General features: G+C 60.4%; 1 protein-coding gene across 2 annotated transcripts; it reads left to right on the top strand.

Annotated features, from left to right (window-relative positions):
* The first annotated feature begins 743 nt into the window (after window positions 1–743).
* On the top strand, window positions 744–20,099 carry PLEKHA2 (pleckstrin homology domain containing A2). Of its 2 annotated transcripts, none has more exons than XM_082779482.1 (12): window positions 744–825; window positions 5,934–6,097; window positions 7,529–7,585; window positions 8,825–8,873; window positions 9,619–9,716; window positions 11,092–11,235; window positions 13,807–13,953; window positions 14,094–14,162; window positions 14,302–14,372; window positions 15,467–15,530; window positions 16,116–16,193; window positions 16,578–20,099. In XM_082779482.1, the coding sequence occupies exons 2-12, from the start codon at window positions 5,957–5,959 to the stop codon at window positions 16,908–16,910; spliced, it is 1,251 nt and encodes a 416-aa protein (XP_082635608.1). In that variant the 5' UTR covers window positions 744–825; window positions 5,934–5,956; the 3' UTR covers window positions 16,911–20,099. The 2 variants fall into 2 exon arrangements, with proteins under 2 accessions (XP_082635608.1, XP_082635607.1); XM_082779481.1 differs by lacking the exon at window positions 744–825 and adding an exon at window positions 1,427–1,538.
* The last annotated feature ends 1,072 nt before the right edge of the window (window positions 20,100–21,171 follow it).

The raw sequence follows: 21,171 nt of genomic DNA, 5'->3' as shown, positions 1-21,171 counted from the left end.
CAATTGCTCTTGGAGAGGAAAAAAAAAATCTTCTAATGCCTGACACCGAATCTTCAGACTCGAGTCTTGCTTTAAAATATGCAAAGGCAAGAATGCCCCAGATGCATCAGCAGCGAGGTGCGTGGAGCTGCAGACCAGGGTTATTTGCACTGCCCAGAAGCAAGTCCTGCTGCTGCCTGTATCCGGGCAGGGGCTCTGCAGAGCTGCCCCTGGGCGTGGGAGCGCTGCTGAGTTTGTGCTAATTCAGCCCCAGCCTCCTGAGCGAGTGACAGGCTCGACAAGTGACTAACAAGTGACAGACTGATGCAGCTGGGAGGTTTTCTGGGTGACCAGGCAGCACCTGCAGGCCCTTTATGATCGGTTGCCCCCTGCTCAATGTGAGGAGCAGCCTCCCTCCAGGCAGCGACCCTGAGACTTCATCCCAAAGCGGAGCGGTGACTCACGCTGTTCTCAGTGGTCTGTTGTCTCAAAACATCAGTTATTAACTCCAGGCTTCATTTTTGCAACTTTTCCTGGGTGCGGGAGAACCGCAGGGTTGTGTTAGATGCTGTAACACATGGGTAACTTCAGAGATTTCACTGCTGGCTTGCCGGAGACCTCACCTGCTGCAAGGGCGCCCAGAGTGTTTTTGGGAGCGGAGCTCTGCGGTTTGGGCACCCTCCACACCCACGAGGGTGACGAGCCGACCCCTCCGGGTGCTCGCTCCCTCCCAGCAGCCCTGCTGCTGGTGCCGCGGTGGCTTTGTGTGGGCTGCGTGTGCGCAGACAGAAATCTGGCTGCGTTTTCGGATGGCTGTGAAAGCACGCGAGGAACTTCCATTCGCAGGCATGCTTGGACCTAAACAAAACCGGGGGGGCAGTTGGGTCTGACGGGGAATCGGGGGAAGCTCCCCTTTGGAGACGCTGTGCTTGCAGGGGCTGACAACAGCCTTTGCCCTCGGGGGCCGTGGGAAGGGTTTTGCACAGCAGTCGCGGTGCCCTGCGGGGTTTGGAAGCCCCGGGACTTTGTCGGGTTGAGGCCTGACCTGAGGACGGGACCCCCCGGGGGTGCCTGCCCCTAAAAGCTCTCTCAGCCCAGGACCCGCTCGTTATCCTGAGCGCCCGAGCTGGCGGCGCAGACGCTGCCCGTGGGGCTGGGGTCGCGGCTCTGGCCGGGGGAGGTGGGGGGTCGGGGGGGGACCGGGCTCTCGCCCACGGAGCCGCAGGGATGGGGGGGGTCGGAGGGGCGCCGGCTCGGGGGGGTTGTGCCGGGAGGGGGCCGTCGGGGCAGGGGCAGGGGCTGAGCCCTCCGCAGCCGCCGCAGGTGCGGGATGGGTGCCGGAGCGGCCCCCCCACGGCCCCCGGGGCGCCCGCCGCCCCGCACTCACATCCGGGGCCGGGTTTGCTAATGGGAGGCGTAATTAACCCGGAAAAAAGCGACGGCGGAGCCGCGGGCACACCCCCTCCGCCGCCCGGCCCTCCTCCGCGCCTCGGCGTGCGCGCAGCCCGCAGCCCCCGGCCCGGCCATGCGCGGGGGGCGCAGCCCAGGGACGCCGCGGGGTGAGTGCGGGGCCGGGCGGGGGGAGGCAGCGCCTCGCGGGGCTGTGGGGGGGTCGCGGGGCCGCCGCCGTCGTGCCCGGGGGCAGCGCCCCCCCTGCAGCCCCTCCGGTCCAGGCGGGGATAGGGAGGGGGCAGCGCGGGGACCCCCTGCATCCCGGGGTCCCCCCCCTCGTATCCCGTCGCTGCCGGCTGGGGCTGCCCAGCAGAGCCCCCCCTGCCCCCCGAGGGGGCTTCCCGGGAGCGGGGTCGGGGCTGGCGGTGCCCGGGTGCGGGCGGGCGGGCGCCTTCCCCGGGGGTCGGCGCTGTCCCGGGGACTCCCCCGCGGGTCCGGGCCGTCGGCGGGGGGGGCGCTGCAGAAGCTCCCCCCGCGGGGCTGGCGGCATCGGCCCCGTGCGCTGGGGGCGGCCTCGCTGCTGCCGGGGGGGTCGCGGCGCGGTCCCGCACCCCAAGGCTCCAGGGGCTGTGGGCAGGGGGCGGCGGGGGCTGCTCCTGCCGCGGCGGCTCGCGGTTTTGGGGCCCTGCGGGGAGATTTGGGGGTGCTGAACGCACCGCTCCCTGCAGTGGGGCTGTGCTGCAAGGATTGGGCAGCAAAAGCTCAGAGAGGATTGGATCCGCGGTTATTTAAAGCGTGCTCCCCAGACTGCGTGGTGAAACGACGAAGCGTACCCTCGCTGCTCCCAGCCTGCTTTCAACAGGTTAATTATTCCATTAAGGCACGTCTGGATCGAGCAGCAGTGAGTCGCTGGGCTGTTCCTACGCCGTCTCTGCCTTGTGTGCCTGCCACCAGACAGACGTCGATAGGGCAAGCTCTGGAAACTGCTCTGCAGGGCAGGTAGAAGGAAGTGGCGCAGCCACCGCCGCACCTCGCAGCCCTGCACGCACGGGCGCTGGTCCCACGCCCTGAGTGGCACCGGGGCAGCTTGGACAGACGGACGGGGAGAGGAGGAGGATGCCGTGACCGTCTGCAGGCACAACGGGCTGTGTTGCAGAGCGGGGTGCCGAGGATTTGCCTGCACCTCCGTGGTGCTCAGGGCGGCAGGTCTGCAGGCGCCTTCCTGCTGCCAGGTTTCCGCGGGCAGCGCTGCCGTGGCTGGAGCTGCACCCTGAGTGCAGGGAGCGGGGTACAAAAGGGCACAGGCAGCTGCGGTGGGGCGGTGCTGGCGTCCTGGGGGTGCTTCCTGGAAAGTCTGGCACTGCAGCCACACGTGAGGCCGTGGAGCCAACAGGAGCCACATAACAGGGTTCGCATATCAGGACGGCTCCCCGCCCGCTTGGGGGCAAAGGCAGCGGCGTGCCTCCACCTCGGAATACAAGGGGAGGGGGTTTGGCACCTCGTTTTGCTGCAAATCTTCCTCTGTAGCTCGATTGCTCTTGTCATCCCATCAGCCAAGCTTGAGAAGGGTTGGCTGTACCTTTTGGTGGGGCACCAGGGCTTGGGCAATGCTGGTGAGCCAGTCAGCTCTGAGGCTGGGGAGAACCCTGGAAGCCCTCGCTGTGCCGCTCTGCGCGATGGCATCAGTTCTTGATTTGGATCCAGGAACGAGAAGCTGAGAGCCTGGGGCAGTGCAGTGCTTGGGAGGGTCTCTGGGCTGTGGCTGGACAGCAGGTTAGCCTGCACGAATGAGGCCCTGGCATCGTGGTAAATCGTAGCTCCGAGTGCTCAGGTTTCCATCACAGGGCTCATCTGAAGCTCGAGCACCTCCTCCCGTGAGGACTGCAGGGCTCGGTAGCACTCCTGAACAGTGATCACTTTCTGATTCTCTGCTCAATCCCTCCTACTCTCCCCCCCAGATCTAGTCTTGTGTCCTTCCTATGGCAAAGGCAAGTTTGGGTCCTGCATACAAATATTTATGACTCTGAGTTTATAAAGCGCTGTGTAAATAGTAAACATTAGTGTAAAGTGAGCTTTTTCTGGCCCTTGTGGAGTTCCCGAGCAGGAGGACCAAACACCCACATCCTGGCAGAGCTGGAGCTGCTACTTTTGTCATTTTCCTATGGGAAAATGGAATTCCCAGCGGCCACAAGGAGCCGGGCAGCCCGTGTGCTGCGAGGGGCTGGGAGCAGCCGGGGAGCGGCACGGCCCCGGAGGAGGGATGGGGAAGATTCCTGCTCGCTGAGAGCAGCGCAGTCCGGAAGGCAGAGTTTGGAGCGATCGTTATCTCCTCTGCCCGATGATTTTTGCATATCCAAGTGCAATCTGAGGTCAGCTTGCACGGAAGAATTGAGCTGCTTTACGTGCTTTTAGTCGAGCCCCTGCTAATCCAGGATGGCGAGGGGGGAGATAAGGAACCGCAGGAGGGATCCCGGGGGTCTGGCACCGCAGCCACGAGGAGCTGGGGACTCACCCCTGAGCTGCCTGCCAGAGCCAGGTGGTGCTGCACCCCACCTCACACCCTTCTCTTCCATTTCATAAGCAGAAACCTCTGGATTTTTGTTAGCAGCAGGAGGCGATTAAAGAAGCCTGGTCTGAATGTATTAGTACGGTTGAAGTCGGCTGGGAATCTGTTTTATGTGCACTCCCCCACCCCACAAAAATAAACCCACAAAAAAGCAGCGAAATGTGAAGTGCCCACATAACCTTTGCATCAGCCCGCCGTGTTGTTTTGAAACAATCCTTTCTACTGCAGCGGGGCAGCTTCCCCCCGCGCGCAGCCTCGATACCCATCTCTGGAGCGCTGACGTGACGCCGAGGTGCTGACGCCAGGTTGCCTCGTGCGCTGCCACCTCTACCTCTGCAGCTGCACCGCAGCTCTTGCACAACACTTGCCACTCCGGGCCCCACTCCACTGCAGCTACTCAGCTCAAAAATAGTATTTCCTCCTTTTCTGCATGACATCTTTTATTTGTGCAGCCTCCTCTTCTGGCACCTGCACGAGTCACCTCCTTTTCTACCGGACAAACCGCACCAAGCTCAGCGCGCATCCTCTCGGTAACCGCTGCCTCCGTCCCCTGTCACCGGGGCTGGGGGCTCTGCCTGAGCTGCAGCCCGTGCCTGGCCAGCCCGCGGGTCTCCGTGCTGGTCCTGCTCCTACTGCAGGGCTGGAAGTGACAGCGACCTGGTCTGACAGGCAGCAGAGTGGCACGAGGTGCCACCGGGCTCCCCTCCCCGTGGCTGCCGTGCACAGCGGGCGGGTGCTGCAGATGTGAGCGGTGGCAACGCGCACCCGCTGCCGCTGAGTCAAAGTGGCTGCTGCTCCCGTGGGGTGACCGAGAGCGATGCTGGGTCTCGCCCACGTCTAACTCCCGCGGGGGACGCGAGCACCCTGGCCCCGTGCTGCCCGCACGGCGGGTGTTGGGCTGTGCCTCGAGCTGAGGAGCAGCACTGCAGAGGGTTTGTGCCCCGAGCAGCCCCGGTGACACGGCTGCGCCCCGTGGACGTTGGTCATTGTTTTCCCTGCTGACTCCGCATCCTGGCTGCACACATTTTCTGCTGGAGTTGCAGATTGTTTTCCATTTCCTGGGAGTGTGCTCGGGCTCTCTCTAGTGCACAGCCTGCCGCGGGGTTATTTTTTGTTGGCAGTTCCCGGGGGCCTTGCGTTGCCCGGGGACCTTTGTGGCTGCTCTGCCCCGTCTGGAGGGGCCGTGCTGGGGCACGGGGCTGCCCCTCGGCGTGGTCCATCCCTGCCCTGCGGACCCTGCTGGCGCTGGCTGCAGAGCCTGGGGAGAGCCACGCCGTGCCGAGCACGCCCGGAGCCGTGCAGCAGGGCCAGCAAGCTTTTGTTCAGCTGCGTGCGGTGATCGAGTCCATCTGTGGTTCCTGCAGGCACCCTGGTGTCCAGACTCCTGCAGTTCCTCCGCTGAGCTATTTCGGTCCTTGCTCGCTGCTCTGTTTTGCCCGGCTCTTGCCTGCACCCGGGGCCGTCACGCTGGCACCCCCTCCTTGCCACAGAAGCGTGCTGGATGACTTCTGTGTTCGTCTGGCAGCTTCCCCACAGCGTGACTGCACGGAGGGACAGTTTCATTTTGCTTTGACTGTGTTGAGCTGTGTGCTTTGGAGGCCTGGGAGAGGCAGCAGAAGTTTGGCTGGGAGCTGGGGACAGCTTGAGAAATGGGAGCTGCAGGAAGCTCCGGTGGCCGTGGGATGCGCTGCAGGGGGACGGGATGAGGAGTGGATTCCTCGGCTGCTCTCGGGAGCCTTGTGCAGGCTCCTGCGCCCTTCCAGCACCCTTCACTGGGGTGGTGGGCACATCTCTGCAAGGCCTCATTCCTCAGTGGGGGGACAGCCAGCACACCCGTTTGAATCAGTCCCAGCAGATTCTTTTCCCTCTCCCTTTTGGCATCTTTGTGCTGCGAGCTGGGGGCTGAGCCCTCACCCAGGAGGGGTTGAAGCTAACAGAGGTGGGGAGCAGGGCACGAGCAGAGCACCCACCTCTCCCCTGCCCTGTCCCTCTGCAGGGTGATGCCAGAAGGAGCCCGGCATGCCGTACCTGGACCGACAGAACCGTATCTGCGGGTTCCTGGACATCGAGGAAAATGAGACCTGCGGCAAGTTTCTGCGGAGGTATTTCATCCTGGACACCCAGGCCAACTGCCTGCTGTGGTACATGGACAACCCGCAGGTAGGGCTCCGCGGCCGCGCTCCCGCTGGGTCCCTCCCTGCAGCTGCCCGGCACGGGGGTCCCCGCGCTGCCAGCCACGAGCCTGGTCTCTCTCCCAGGGTGACCCCCCCGGCATGGATTCTGCGTGGTGTAGTCAGTGATGTAGAAAGGAGGCCTTCTCCACACACAAAAAAGTGGGATATAAAAATATAAAAAGCGAGCAGGCCGGTGAGGGCACGCCTGGTGTCGGGGACAGCAGCGTGTCACGTTTGTGCCTGTTCCGCTGCGGTTTAATTGAGGGAAATGCTTTCTGCCTGACAGCAGCACGAAGCGCAGGGGTAGGGCTTTTCCCCCCATCTATTGCTTGGGCTCATTTTGTTTTCCAAGCCTGGGGTTGAATTTTCCACTCCTGCCGCCTCATCCAAAGCCTGGTGCAGTCTGCAGGGAAGCTTTGGGTTTCTCCCTGCTCGGGGTGAAGCTGCTGGCTTGCGGAGCAGCGGCGGTGCTGAGCCTGGCCCCATCTGGAAGCAATCTGTCATTCCCAAGTAGCCCGGGCTGGTTCCTGCGCTGGGCTTTCTGAGGAAGCAGCAGCGCAGTGGGATTACATCTGTTACCAGCCTGGGTCACCAGCAGTCCTGAACTCTGCATCTCTTTGGATGTCACATCCAAGGAAAATAAACCCGGAGCTCCTATTTGCACGTGCTGGGCTGCACGAGCAGCCCCAAGCTGCAGCAGCGTCTCCTTCCTCTGCCCGGCCCTGTGAGCCATGGGCTGGGGCTGCCACGGGCTGCACTGGGCAGGAGCCGATGTCCTGGCATGGTGCAGGGTCTGGCAGCACGTCCCGGCACCCCTGTGGTCTCCAGCCCCCCCAGCAGCACTTGACACCTTGCAGGAGCCCGCACGGCCCCTGCAGTTCGTGTCTTGGTGTAAAGGCAGCGAAAACAGGAAGGATGCAAGCTCCTAGGAAACACTCCTCGTCTTGGAGCGGTGTCACGGGGCAAATGTCAGCGCTCGGTGCATCCAGGTCCCTGCCTGGTGCAGTGCCTGCTGTCTCTGGGGGCTCCCCGGTGCCTGCTGTCAAGCTCAAATGAGAAGGAGCCAAGGCTGAGCTCTGGGATGAGCCTCCCGGTGCTGCTGGCAGCTGGGCAGGCACCTGCCCCCGGTGAGCATCCCCAGGGCTGCTTCAGCACCATGCAGTGGGGAAGGAGAAGCGCCCGGCTGCCCTGGTGGGCAGTGGCACAGCCTTGTGCTCGGGGCCAGAGCTCGGCAAGGAGCTGCTGGGAGGGATGGGGGCACGGGAAAGGTGGGTGCTCAGAGAGGGGCAGCGACCGAGCCGGGGGCATGGCTGGTGTTTTCACCACTTGGCCCCGCTGCTGCTGAACGTTGGGCACTTGACTCGCCTCTTGCCTTCTCCCTCTCGTTTCACTCCCGTTGCTCGTTTTGTTTTTGCAGAACCTGGCCATCGGTGCGGGTGCTGTTGGATCTCTGCAGCTGACCTACATCTCCAAGGTGAGGGCAGGGGGGCTGGGGTGCCCTGTGCCATCTCCCTACCCCACAGTGCTCCCAGGAGAGGTGCAATCCTGCCCCGTCCCCATCCCCACTGGGTGCCTCGGGGGCGTGGGAGGAAGAGGAACCGCTCTGCGGTGAGGAAGGGGCCGGGGGCCGGGGCCGGATGGGAGCACGGCATCAGTGGAGCTGGCGGTGGCTGGGGCTGGGGCACCGAGCCCCGCTGCAGCCTGCACCAGCCGGGGACGTGCCCAAGCCCTGCGAGAGGTGCCGTGGAGATGGGAACGGAGATGGCCCCATGGTTCCTCTCGCTGTCAGGCAAAAACGCTGCAAAACCCCAAAACTGCCCCCCAGCCTGGTGGCACAGAGCTGCGGGCACGGCTGTGTGCAGCTGCGTCCTGCCCCTGCGCCAGGTCCCGCTCATCATCGGAGCCAGGAGAGAATCGAACAGATCTCCGTGTTCCTGCTGAATCATGATTTATAAATTAAGCTCAGATGAAGCAATGCTGGGAGGCTGAGCCTTCCCCATTTCAGAAAGAGCCGCACTTATAAATTATATAGGTTTTAGTCTGTTTGAAAATTGCTGCAGGACGGCATTTGGTCACAAACTGCGGGACTGGGTTATGCCCGTGGCTCTAACTACCAGCTGTAAATACGCCAGAAAAATGGAGCTTTGCTTGAGAAAACATATTTAAAGCATTATAGACTGGCTCGGAAGGAGGAAGCCTGTCAGAATAAATACTCCATGAATGCTGTGCTTGGAGCCCCGGGGAATATTATTCTTATATAAATGATTCCTGCTCTTTAGGGAGAAACCACTGCTATTTTCCTTCAATTTTCTTAATTGCTGACAAGAGCGACAATGTTGGTCCGGCAGGAACGCGCACTTCCAAGGCCCTTGAAAGCTTTCTGCTCTTCGCAGTGCAGCCGGTGCCTCGGGGGGCCGGCGGCGGATGAAAGCCCGGGCTGGTGCTGACCTTCCCTCGGGGCTGCCCGCCCGTGGGCTGCGCGGTGCCGGGGGCAGGAGGCTTCTAGTGCAGTAGTGCTGCTGCAAAGCCTGCCTGGGCGGTGGGGAGCTGGGGCTGCTGCCCGAGCAAGGCGGGCACCGGGGGCACGGCCGGTGCCTGGGGAGCGCCAGCTTGCCCGTGGTCTGGTACACATGCATGGAAACTTCCACCCCTTCAGCACGTTGTTAGTGTTCATGGTTATCCTTCATTTTTTCTTTCGTCTGCTCTGTCGCAGGTCAGCGTCGCCACCCCGAAACAGAAACCGAAAACTCCGTTCTGCTTCGGTAAGCCCGGGGACAGCAGTGGGGCGTGGGGGAAGCGGCAGCACGGGCACACGCTTGTCCCAGAGGAGCAGCGTTGCCTGGGCAGTGCCTTACCACGGGGGCTGTGACCCCACACAGTGATCGGAGCACGCAGCGTGTCCCCCCCTGGGTGCGCTCCCCAAGGGGCTCTGCCTTCTCCGTGCTGTGGAGCCCACCAGGATGGGGCTGGGGAGCACCAGGGCAGCTCTGGTGGCACAGCAGGGCCTGTGGCTGCTTCCTCCAGAGCTTGTGCAACCCGAAACATCCCCGGTGCTGCGGTGCAGAGGTTCCCCGAGAGCTTCCCCTGGCCCACATGCAGCAGGCAGCGTTGCTGCGGGGCTGGAGGGACCCGTCCCCAAGGACGTTCCCAGACCCTGTCGGGGTCTGTGTGCACATTTCAGAGGAGAGCTGAAGGTGGAGAGTGAGGGAGGCCCTCGGATGGTTGGCTCCTGGTTTGGGCCATGCCACAGCCTTGGCCTCAGGTCCCTACGTGGCTTCTGTGGCTTTGGCACTGAGTTCTGGGGTGGGGGTGCTGCCAAAGGGGTGCCCGAGCGCCGTCCCCAAGGGCTACAAGGGGTGACAATGCAAGAGGCTACAAAATCAGTGTCTGCAGAGTGCTCCGGGGTCAGGAGCTGAGAGCTGCTGCCTTGCAGAACCACTCACTTGTTCTGACAACGCTAAGCACTGAGCAGGGTTCCCTGACTCTTCTGTTTCCCTTCTCTGGCAGTTATCAATGCGTTATCTCAGCGCTACTTCCTGCAAGCCAGCGATCAGAAAGACCTGCAGGACTGGGTGGAGGCCCTCAACCGGGCCAGCAAGATCACGGTATGTCGTGCTGCGCCCTCGCTCCTGCTGTGCCCGTCTCTGCTGGAGACGTCCCCGTCCCCGTGAGCTCTGGGCTCTTCTCCCTCTGCCCCTCCTGGGGCAGGGGCTGCTCGTAACCGATTCCCTGCTGCGGCTGTCAGGGCTTCTTTCTTTCAAACCAACTGCACAGGCTCCGGCTTGTGCCGCCTGCCCCCTTTATGGGCTCAGGTGGCCGTGTCCACAGACAAATCCTCCACGGCCGGGTGGGAGGCAGGGAACCGAGCCGCTGGGCTGGCAGCGGGGTGCTCGGGGCTGCAGCTCCTGCCTCGAGCCGATGCGCTGCGCCCGTGCCCACCCTCCTCCGAGCGGCGGCTCGGGGTGGGAGACCGTGGCTGCCCCCCTCCCTCTGCCCACATTTATCCTCGTGCCCGGCTTTCCACAGGCTGCGCTGTGCTGCGACGGCTTCTGAGGCTTGGTGTCAGTCCCCAGAGGCACAGGGGGCTGCGGGGAGAGTTTTGGGGCTCAGACCCATGGCAGCCTCTCGTCTCCCTCCCCGTGCACTGAGCAGGGCTGGGGGCACCCCGGACTTGGGGGCATTTGTTCCCTGTGCAGGGTGATGCCTGTGGGACCAGAGGATGGGGCTGTGGTTTGGGCACTCCTCCCAGTGCCGAGACCCAGGTTCAGCTTCTGCTTCTCACGGGGACTTTGCTCTGGGCGCATTGCCCGGTTCCTGCCTCTCCTTGCTGCTCAGGCGGCTGCTGCCCATACGCAATGTCCCCCGTGGCGAAACCGCTTCCTGCGGCTCCCCGGCAGCGCTGCGGGGCTGAGCCGCTGCTGCTGCCTGCAGAGAGCAGGAGGGTGGCCCAGAGCCCCCGGTTAATGCTGGTAGAGAAGCAGAGTGCTGGCTGGGGGGGAAGCTTGGCCGCCTGCCGTTCTTCCCAGAGCTGGGGGAAGCAGCACAATGGGGAAAATGGGCAGGAGCTGGGAGCTGGGGGCCGTGTCCCTGCCCGCTGTCCTTTGCCGTGCAGACGCAGCCTGCCCAGCGTGTCGGTGTAAAACAGCGCCTGGACGTGCTGCAGCTCAGCCTCGTTCGGCGGCTGAAAGCTCTGAGTGGGGAAAATTAAAGGAGCAAGTGTCCCGGGGATGCGCTGGGCTGCAGAGGCCGGTTGCAGACTCCTGCGAGGTGATGCCGCGTTACTCACCGCCTCTGTCTGGGTTCCTCCTGTGAACCGCCCGGGTGCGGCCGCGCCCGCCTTAATTGGGGTGTCCCTCCTTAATTGGGGTGTCGCCTCCCTTTATTCTTCTTAAAGGGCCGTATCTGGGGTCAGGTGGGGATGATGATGTGGTGGTGCCTGGAGCAGCCCCGTGGCCTTCAGCCTCTGCCTTTGCCCTGCAGGTACCCAAGGGCGGTGGCGTCCCGCCTGCAGAGATCACGAAGCCCCCGGCGGTGCCGCAGGCGCAGGATAGGAAGCCTCAGGTTGCCTACAAAACCGAGATCATCGGGGGCGTGGTGGTGCACACCCCCATCTCCATCAACCAGGTGAGCCTCCGGGCCGTGCTGCTCTCCGACAGAAGTGCCCGGTCCTGCTGCTGGCGGCCCTGGGGAGCCACGAGAGCAGCAGAAAGCACACGGGTGTACGAGGCTGCTCCTTGGGAGCCTGTGGGCTGCAGCTGGGGTCGGGATTTGGAGCTCTGCTGCAGGGACGAGAAGGCTGAAACCAGGAATTGATGTGGAGATGTCTCAGAGCAGGGGGCTGCAAACCCTGGCAGCCGGTGCCTGTGCCCGTGCCGTGTCCCTGCTCTGCCTCTTGGCCGCAGGCTCTGGGCTGGTTTGGATGTGACAGCAGCGTGGCACTCGTGTCTGTGCTCCTGGCGCTTTTAGAGCGGCTGGAAATGGGATAAGCAGAAAGGTGGCAGCTTTCATGGCAGGCAAGGGCACCTCTGCCACAGCCATGCTTTGTGCCCTGTGCAAGGAATGGAGAAATACCATTTAATACCCAGCAGTAATGGGCTCTGTTGTTCCCTAACCCGGGTGCTGGAGCAGCAGAACTCATGGATGTGGCCCTCAGAGGCTTGGCAATGTCCCCATGGATGGAGGCTGTGCTCCAGGGGCTGCTCCAGCTGGGCAGATTTGGGGTGAAGGGACAGCAGTGCTCGATGTGGGGTCCAGGGGGAGGCAGGTTCTGGCTGTGGGCTGCCGGGAGGCTGGTTTGCATTTTCATTTCTGGAAACCAGCTGAGTGCCTGCCAAACCTTCCCACTCGCTGTATAAATAGCTGCACTTAGCACCTTGAGCACCTCTGCTTTGTCTCGCTCTGAATTATGAAGAGATGGGGAGGGGTGAGGAGGAGGGGGGCACCCGCTGCCCCTGGGCACCCCACGGCACCACCTGGCTCCAGATCCCACCCCGAGGTGCCTGGGGCAGGGGGGCCACGTGCTGCCACCCCCATGGGAGCAGCCAAGGGGCCGGTGGGGGTTTCTCAAGTAGGGACAGGTTCATACCTGGGGTGGGGGCTGGCACCGCGTCCCACGGTCCTGCAGCCCCCTGCCCTCCACTCGTGCAGGGGGGAGCAGGGCCACGGGTGACCCCGGTCTCTGGGTGCTCAGCAGCTGGCTCTGGCTCCTGACGGTGGCAGCACCGAAATAGAGCAGGAATTAAACCCTCGCAGTGCTTCTTGCTGGTGGGCATTTCGCACACTTCCCTGTCTGTGGGGGCTGCACGGGGCTGGGGCTCGCGGCCACCCCTTCCCAGTGCCCCTGAGCAGCGAGCTCGCCTTGCCCTCCTCCCTCTGCCCAGAAGCAGCGAGCTCCATCCTCAGCCCTCGCCTGACTTTTCTTTCACAGAGGAGCTTTTTTTGGAGGTGATGCGTCAGCTGCTGGGCTATTTTCTGCGCTCTCGCTGCTTGCCCTGGGGTGAGATGGCAACTCTCCCTGCTTCCTGGGCACGCTCACGGTTTCCTGGTCCTGCCCTGGGATGGATGGTGCCGTCCCCGGGCTGCTTGGTGACTGCTGGGGGGACCCCTGCTCCTGCTGCACCCCCAGACCCGCAGCAGCATCGCCCCAGCCCCTGGGTCTGCCTGGGGCGGTGTTTTGGGCACGGAGCTGCCCGGCTCAGTGGGGCTGGTGCCGACCCAGGGAAAGGTCTGGAGGTGCCCGGCTGCAGCTTGGGGCCGACCCAGCTGCTGCTCGCCTCTGTCCTGGAGGAACCAAACGCTGCCCCGAAGGTGCTGGAAGGAGCCGAGCGGGGCAGGTCGCTGGTTAACCGCAGCGGTACTCGCTCAGGCGCGGGTGCCATATAAGGCTGGCTGCTATGGCAATTCGCAAACCTCAGCCTCAGAGCAGGAGGAAGGGGTTGGAGGGGCAGGAGGGAAGGAGATGAGCACAGAGGTTTCATCTCGAGCCATCCTCCACGCTGCCGCGGGGGGGGAGGGACGGCGCCGCGGGGAGCGGGGCGATGCTGGCTGGGGGCAGTGGGGTTTTTCTACCCGAACTCCAAACATCGAGGTTTCCTTCGGGGAAATGCTGGCTTGGCTGTGAGAATGTGGAGCGGAGACTTTATGGCTCTCCTGAGCAGTTTATGCCCGTGATGGATTGCTTTCTCTGGCTGGAAAGCCTCCCTGCCTTCTAACTTGGGTTTGTCTGGCTCCAGTTTCCAGCCGGTGGTTTTTGTTCTGCCTCTGCCAGATGAAAGAGCTCCCGTACCTTGCCTTTCCCCCAGGACCTCTCTGTTGCAGTTGAGTCGCTTCTCAGTGTTAGATAAGCCGGGCTGATGAAGTTCAGCTCCCTTGCTGCAAGGGATTTCCTCAGCCCTCGAGTCCCCTCTAGGGCTTTTTTTGTAGCCTTTCCAATCTCTTAACACTGTTTTTAACACGTGGGCACCGTCGTGGTGAGTTGTACTCCAGCTGCAGTCTGCAAGCCAAATGCAATGAGAGAAAGCCCTCCTCCTCTCGTTCATTACCATGCTCATGTCCAGGCACTGCAATTCTCCCTGTGCATGCCGTGCTGTGCTCAGGGCACGCTCTGGGCCGCCCTCCCCTCCAGCTTTCCATCGGGGAGTTCCCCTCCCTGCTTTCTCCGTGCCCCCCCCCGGGTAATCACGCTCTCCTTTGCAGAACGGAGGGGACGGGGCAGAGGGCAGCGACCTGGCCGCCCACCCGCTGCTGCGGCGCTCGCAGAGCTACATCCCCGTCTCGGCCACCAAGCCGCCCGCCGGGCCCCCCGCCATCAAGAGCGGCTACTGCGTGAAGCAGGGCAACGTGGTGAGTGCTGGGGGCCCGCGGGGTGAGTGCCGGGCTGCTGCTTCCCCCGGCTCAGGGGTGCTCTGGTGGCCACCAGCATGTCCCTGGCACGGGGAGAGCGCAGGGCCCAGCACCCAGGGGTTTCCTCGTCTGTTTTCCAGAGGAAGAGCTGGAAGCGCCGGTACTTCGTCCTCGATGAATTTTCCATCAGTTACTACAAGTGTGAGCAGGTGAGCGGCCCCCAGCCCTGCCTGCATCCGGCTGCTCCTGGAGCAGAGCCCTGGGTTACGGGGTGCTTGTGGGCACACCCCGGCACCGGCAGCCCCGTGGGGTGCCCCAGCCCACCGTGGTCTCCTCTCATCTCCGCAGGACAAGGAGCCCTTGCGTTCGATCCTGCTGAAGGATGTGTGCAAGACCCACGAGTGCCTGGTCAAGTCTGGGTAATGCTTCCTGCTGTGCCCTGCTCCTGCCGTTACCCCGCGTTGCAGCTCGCTGCTGTTTCACAACCCTCTAACGCCTCCTGCTTGCCCCCCCCGGCGCTGTGCAGCCCTCCAGAGGGTCCTGGGGGTGGGCAGTGAGAAGTATACGGGCCTCAGCAGAAAGCATTCTGGATGTGTTGCTTTTCCTTGGTTTTTGCTCAGAGTCACATCCAGAGTCCCCTTCTCCCATCCCTTCCCCTCCCAATCCTGAATTCCCCCATTCTCCCCTGGAAACCCTCCCCTGGCTGGAATGGGGGCAGCAGGAGAGCCCTTCTCAGGACAGCAGGTCCTTTGGCTCCCCCCGTCCTGCCGTTCATTCCTGCGTTATTCCCAAGTGTCTCGAGCTTGCTTTCTCCAGACATTCTTCAAACATCCCGGTTTTGGTTTGCTCTTAAGAAACTTCTCTTCCTTCAGCTTCCCCAGGCAGGTTGGGGAAATCTGGATGCAGGATATTGTCATTCTGTTCTCCTCCTTGTGCTGATAGTCATCTCTGTGGCAGAGGCGTGCTCGCACAGCTCTTATCTCTCTAGATTAAGGAGTACGAGGCCCTGCACAGTAAATAGCATCATATGACAGAAGAACAAAGGTGTTCATAAAGCAGCTGAAAGCTGGGTACAGGCGTATTCCTTAAACTATCACAGGTGGCTACACAACGTCTTGGGAACAATTTTATTGCAGCTAACGCTGATAAAATCAAATAACTTGAAGATTTGCAATGAAAATGAACTGAGAAAACAAACTTCTTTAGCTTGAGCAAAAATGTAATTCATTAATTACAGCTTTGTATCAGTTATTCTTAAGAATTCAAGTTTAAAATGAGGCTGGGGATTCTGGGACTGGGGAGGGGACAGAGGCTGAACTACAGGAGCTGAAATGTTTGTGGATGGAGGTGGTGGTCCCTGGGGAGCTGGGCTCTTGTTACCAAAATCCTGATGAGATTGCTCGCCCTGAGTGTGTTTTTTTCCCCAGCACACTGTAGGTGTGAGGGTCATTCTGGCGTTTCGCTATCCACGGTGACTTCTGGGTAGTGACTGTCTCTTTCTTGCTGTTCCCAGTGACCTCCTGATGCGGGACAACCTCTTTGAAATCATAACGAGCTCCAGGACCTTCTACATCCAGGTACGGCAGCCGAAGGGAGCTGGTTCCTGAGCCGAGGATGGGTGGAGGCGGTCAGCAAGGCAGGGCATTGCCAGGCCTGGAGTTTACTTTGCTAGGCAATAAATTCCACTGCTGACAGCCAAGGCAAGCCACCCTCCTCTAACCAGGATGTTCCCCAGCAGCCTCAGCCAGCAAACATCGGCGGATGAGCTCGCACACGGCTGCCTGGCTTCAGGGCACGGGCAGCGGGGAGGACTCCGGGCGGTTTCACTTCTCCGCCGGGGCTTATTTATAACAGCAGCTCCTTGTGCGAGCAGGAAAAAGCAGAGACGAGAGCACGCGGCGATCCGATGAGCATCGCGGGCGTGCGGGGCTGTGTCTGCACGTGCTGCGTGCTGCAGATGTGGCCACCACCCGCCCCCGCCGCCTGCCTTGAACGCTTTTTGCAGGCGAGGGCAGGGCAGTGCGGTCGCTTCTGAGCAAGCAGGAGCCAGCAGCAGCTGGGCTGGGGGCCGTGGTGCCCCGTGCATGGGTCAGCCCGGTGCTGTGGGGCTGGGAGGCTTGCAGAGGCACGGGGGGCTGACTCCTGGCTGCTGTGGTTTGCAGGCGGACAGCCCCGAGGACATGCACAGCTGGATCCGCGCCATCGCAGGGGCAGTTCAGGCCCTGAAAACCCGCCCCAGGGTAGGTCATATTCGTATTTTGTGTCAAATAATGATCATGTTAACTCACAAGATGCTTACTTCGGGCCTGTGTAAACGCTCGGTGAGCCCGTTTCCAGGTGAGGTGCCTACCCTACTGTCCCTGCCTTTGCTTGCCAGTCCCTTGGAAAGGATTGAAAAGGGAGATCCGGCTTCCAGGCTGGCCCTGGCTGAGCCCTGCTCTGCTCTCAGAGCTTTCTGATGGCAAGGGGCCATTGAATTCAGGCTGGCGGTTTGCTTAGCGTTTCTTTCCTTTCTGCAGAGCACGCAGAGGGCCTAATTCTGGTCCCCAGAGCTCTGCAAATTGCTCACAGCAGCTGCTCACACACAAAACCAACCGGCACTCACTCTGCATCTGTCCCTGCAGGAAATCTCCTTCATGAGGTCCTGCTCCATGACCAAGCCAGCCCCTTCCCAGCAGAGGCAGCCGGCGGAGGAGAGGAAGGCGCTTTGCAAAGCCCCCTCGACCTCCTCCTGGCAGCCGTGGACGCCGGTGCCGCAGGCGGAGGGAAAGCAGCCGGCGCTGGCGGAGGTGCCGGTGCCGATGAGGGACGCGGTGTTCGTGCCGGCATTCACCGAGCGCGACGTCGGTGCCACGCAGGGCCAGCGCCTGCGGCACAGGTCGGAGCCGCAGCACCTGAAGGAGAAGTCCTTCGCCTTCGACCTGGACGATGAAAGCATCCGGACCTCCGACGTCTGACGGCGCCGAGCCACGCCGCGGCTGCAGGGCGCGGGGACTTGGGGACACGTGGCCGCTGGTGGGGCTGGACGAGCTGGTCTCCTCGGTACTTCTGCCCAGCCCTTGGGACCTCGCCTGCCCCGTCACCTCGGCTGGGACGAGATTTGGCTCCTTTCCTCCACTGTCGCTGCTCCGTGCGGCGCTGGGCTGGGCCAGATGCACTCCCTGGTGCCTGTGCTCTGTGGGGAGAAGCGGGGCTCCCGTCCTGCTCACCCCTCGGTTGTGTCTCGGTGAGCCCGGGGGCTGTGGTCTGGCAGCGGCTGGCTGAGGTAGTTTGGGGTTTTGGCAAGCTGCCTCCACCCCGGGCACTGCCTGCCTCCTGCGCGGGGTGGGAAGCGCCAGCTCCGCACTGCTGGTGGGGGGGTGTCCTCTGCAGCAAATGCATCACTTCTCCCCAAAAACACCCCTGGAAGAAACAGCAGGAGGACTCAGAAGCAGGAAAGGGGGGAGTGAGGTGGCCTTTCTCGTTTCTGGATAAGTGTTTTTCTCCCCTTTTGTGCTGCTCAGTCTTCCCCCGGCACAGCCAGGGAGCTGCACCACGGCGCAGTTGCGCCCGGAGCAGGGGAAGTGCTGCAGCTTCCAGTGCTGATGACATTTTTTCCAGGAGACCAGCTCTTTACCCTGCTCGACTAATGGTGTATTGGCAAATCTGTTTGCTTTTAATTCCTTCTTTTTATATCTGTCGCCACTGCTAAGCTCCAGCAGACTCCCTGCTCAATGCCCTCTGCAAGGTTTTAGTGATTTTTAGCTGCGAGCTGCTCCTGGGCAGGCTGCCGGTGCCGCAGCGACCGGGGGCAGGAGTATCCTCAGGTATGTCTCCAGTTCTGCACTGCATGCAGTTAGGCACCAAAGAGACGTGCCTGAGTGGTGAAGGGCTTTTAAGAAAAAGCAACAAAAGCCGAGTGTTTAATGAAACTCGGAAGACTCGTCCAACTGGCCTCTTACCCGCCTTGAAATGAAAATGAGCAGCACCTTTTTAAGCAACGCGAGCCATTTCCATAACCAAATGTGCTCATGTAGGAGGTGTGACAAATAGCACATAGAAAATTGAAGTGAGATTGCCCGATATCTGCACCCCAATGCCTGTGCAATGCCTCGGACACCGAGAAGCAGCACACCCCTCCTGGCTGCTCGCTCAGGGCAATAGCTTGTGTGGCTGTGACTTCGGAAAGCTGCACCCAGCCCCTTCAAGCACAGACGTTGCTTTACGCTCATTCTGTGGGCCTGTTTAGGCTGGAATTACACCCAGAACGAGGGCTGTGCCCTCTCTGTTCCTCTGGGTATCTCCGAGCTGAGTGCACCTGCCCTGTGCTCGCTGGAACCGAGCTGCCCCCGACACAGGCACACTCATTGCCATCTGATAAACCAGGGTGGCAAGTGTGGGAACTGCACAGCAAGCCTGGCAGAGCACGGAGGGCTCTGGAGTTAGCAAGGCTTCCCTTCACTATGTGCTCGTTGCCATTTCTTTGTCATTACGTGTTCTCTGCTTTGCAAAATCTGCTTAACGTGCCCCCCAGAAGCAAAATCTCTGATTTGTCCCTGCCTTTTCCAGGTCTGTGTGCTCTAACCCAGCTCAGGCAGCCTGGGATTTAGCGGGGTTTTGTCACCTGCCTCACTGCACATCCAAATGAGGTTCGGGCATCTGCTGAGCCGTGGTGTTGGAGACGAGGCCAGAGGGGAATTTCGTAGCTTGGCCGTGCCCTGCAGGTTTTCTCCCCTGTCCCTTCACACCAGCCCTGCACAGCCGTGCTCTGCACAGAGCGTGGTCTCTTTGGGGAGGTTTGTGCTCACACCCACACCTCTGTGCCCGCGGCAGGAAGGGGAGGCAGCGGCACTGCCTGGGGCAGGCGCGGTCTGCACGTGGAGGCGTTCTCGTTTTTCACAGAATCAGTTGGCCAACACGTGGCTTGCTAGCAGTACGTTGTCAGATGGCATTATTTTGCTTTCCCGTGGTCTGCTCTAGGCCGCGAGGGGCAGCTGAAGGTACACTTTATACAGCCTGTGAGGCGGCGAGCGGGGCCTCCCGAACCCGGTGAGCAAGAGTGGCTCACAGGGGGCTTGTGTGGAAATCCTGGAGAAAATTGAGAGTATGAAAATGAGTGGGAATCGATGCAAATGGTACTGGGAGAATGTTAATATTTGTTATTTAATTGTAGAAATCTAGGTTACGCTGTTCCTTTTTGCTTTATTTGCACTAGTGTTTGAATTTTTTTCTCTAGGCTGACTTGCTCTTTGGCTAGTTAGATGTTCTGTTTCCGAAAATGTTTTAATAATTTGGTAAGACTATCAACCATAAAGTTATGGCACTTAGTGATATCAGCGCTCTGACCTCATTTCTGGAGAACATTGAATGCGCAGGGACGATGGTTACTTTGTGCAAGGCTTCAAAAACACAGAGTACCAAGTATTTTTGTTGCTTGATAATTGCAAAGTTTCCTCAGGCCTGGGATGGTAAAGCAGAAGCTCGTTGCGCAATTACGGTTAATTATCCAGGAGGAGAAGCTACCAGTGGCTCCAGCATGGTTGCGACATCCCCGTCTCATTCCCACCCTCCCTCCGTCTTCAGGACAGCGCGACGGCCTCGGCGGTGGCACGTGGATGTGGGACTAAAGGCAGCGTGCTCAGAGCCGGCCCGATCCATGATGGTGACCCCCTCCTGCAGGAATTGCTCCTATCCCGAGGACGGACAGAAACACGGACAGGAGCACAGCCAGACCTCGATGGGGCTCTGCAGCGATTCCTAAAATCGGTGCCCCACATCCTGTAGGTTTGGCTCTTGGCACTGGTGTCGGGGTGAATGCATCGCCCTGGTGGCTGCCCCATGTCCTGCATGGGCCCTTTGGGAAATGAAGCTTGTGCCGAGTTTTCCCTGCTTTAGTAGCGAGTGCGGGTTCAAGGTGTCTTGTACAGAACAAGCGGAGTGAGGAATGGGTTTGCTTTTTTATATGAAAACTCCCAAATGGTTTCAGCCATCGGTCAGTGCTGGCTGCATGCTCCAAGTGCTCTTAGGGACTGGGGTCCCTCGCCGGGCGATGCTCCACAGCCCGTGGTGCCGATCGTCCGCCTCGCGTGTGTAAATGCTGGCTGCAGGAGATGGATCTCCCTTTTTTTTGCCCTGTGTTTTTAAATAAAGAAGGAAATCCCAGTTGCTTTTCCAAGCTGTCCATTGGCGTTGTGTATTTTGGGTTGTGAGTTGTGAGGGGGGTCAAATGCCATCCCTGCTGATGTAAGATCCCCCAGATCGTACTCAACTTGAGCACTTCCACAGGTAAGCGTCCCAGTAAAACTCTTGCTTTAAGCCTGTTTTTTCCTTTTAATATTACATTTTCCAGTGCAGTCTAGCTGAGCACGTTTCTCGTGGCCATTTTCAGCCTGTGCTGTGTTGACGAGGAGTGGAGCAGGATCTCCTTTCTTCAGGACTCCTTGAATAAATAGACAACAGAGGAGGAGGCTGTGAAATAACTTCCTCCCAGACCAGCCTAGGAAACCCCTGCTGCGACCGGTTGCAGCTGGGGGCATAAACAACAGCAGAAGTGCAACGGGAGCAAACTTTTCCCAGTTGCTGGGAGCTGGGAAGCAATCCTACAGAAACAGAAAGCTTTGGAGAGCTTCACATGAGAGCTGCGCCATTTTCCAACACAGGGTTTTGTTGATGGGTAGATGCACTCCTGTGAGAAGTGGTGCATTTTTTTATTTTATTTTTTTTTACTAACAAACTAGCACAATCGAGGACTAGTAGTAATCCTAATACCTTCAAGGAATGAGACAAGCAAACAAACTTGCTGCAAAGTTTCTTGGGCAAATACTGCAGGGGTGGCTGCTGAGATCCGCAGATGGCGCGGATGGGGATGGGAGTCGAGCCTGGGCTGAGGGAGGCTGAGCGTGCGGGGAGGCTGCTGCAGAAACGCCTGCAAAGGGCTCGAATGCTGCCTTCCCAGACTCATCTCCTACCCGCTCCTCTCCTTTTCCCACTGTGCAGGACAAATGCACATGCCGTGGGCTGGGCAGTTGTGGTGGCATCAGGAAAAATGCAGGACATAAATGCTGCTGTTGTGCACAGGTGAGTTTCATGTGTAGGATGGGAATGAGTGCCATTAGAAACAAAAACATCAATGTGCCTATTTTTAAAGCCCAGGTTTAGAACCCTAGCAACTATCTTTTTTCCCACCCCTCCATCAAAAGGATACTTTTGATGTAAGACTGCTTTTCCAGCTTTGTTCCC

The sequence above is a fragment of the Aythya marila genome (assembly GCF_965140915.1).
Source record: "Aythya marila genome assembly, chromosome: 26".
In the NCBI taxonomy this organism is placed as follows: Eukaryota; Metazoa; Chordata; class Aves; order Anseriformes; family Anatidae; genus Aythya; species Aythya marila.
This window is presented reverse-complemented; position numbering and strand designations above follow the sequence as displayed.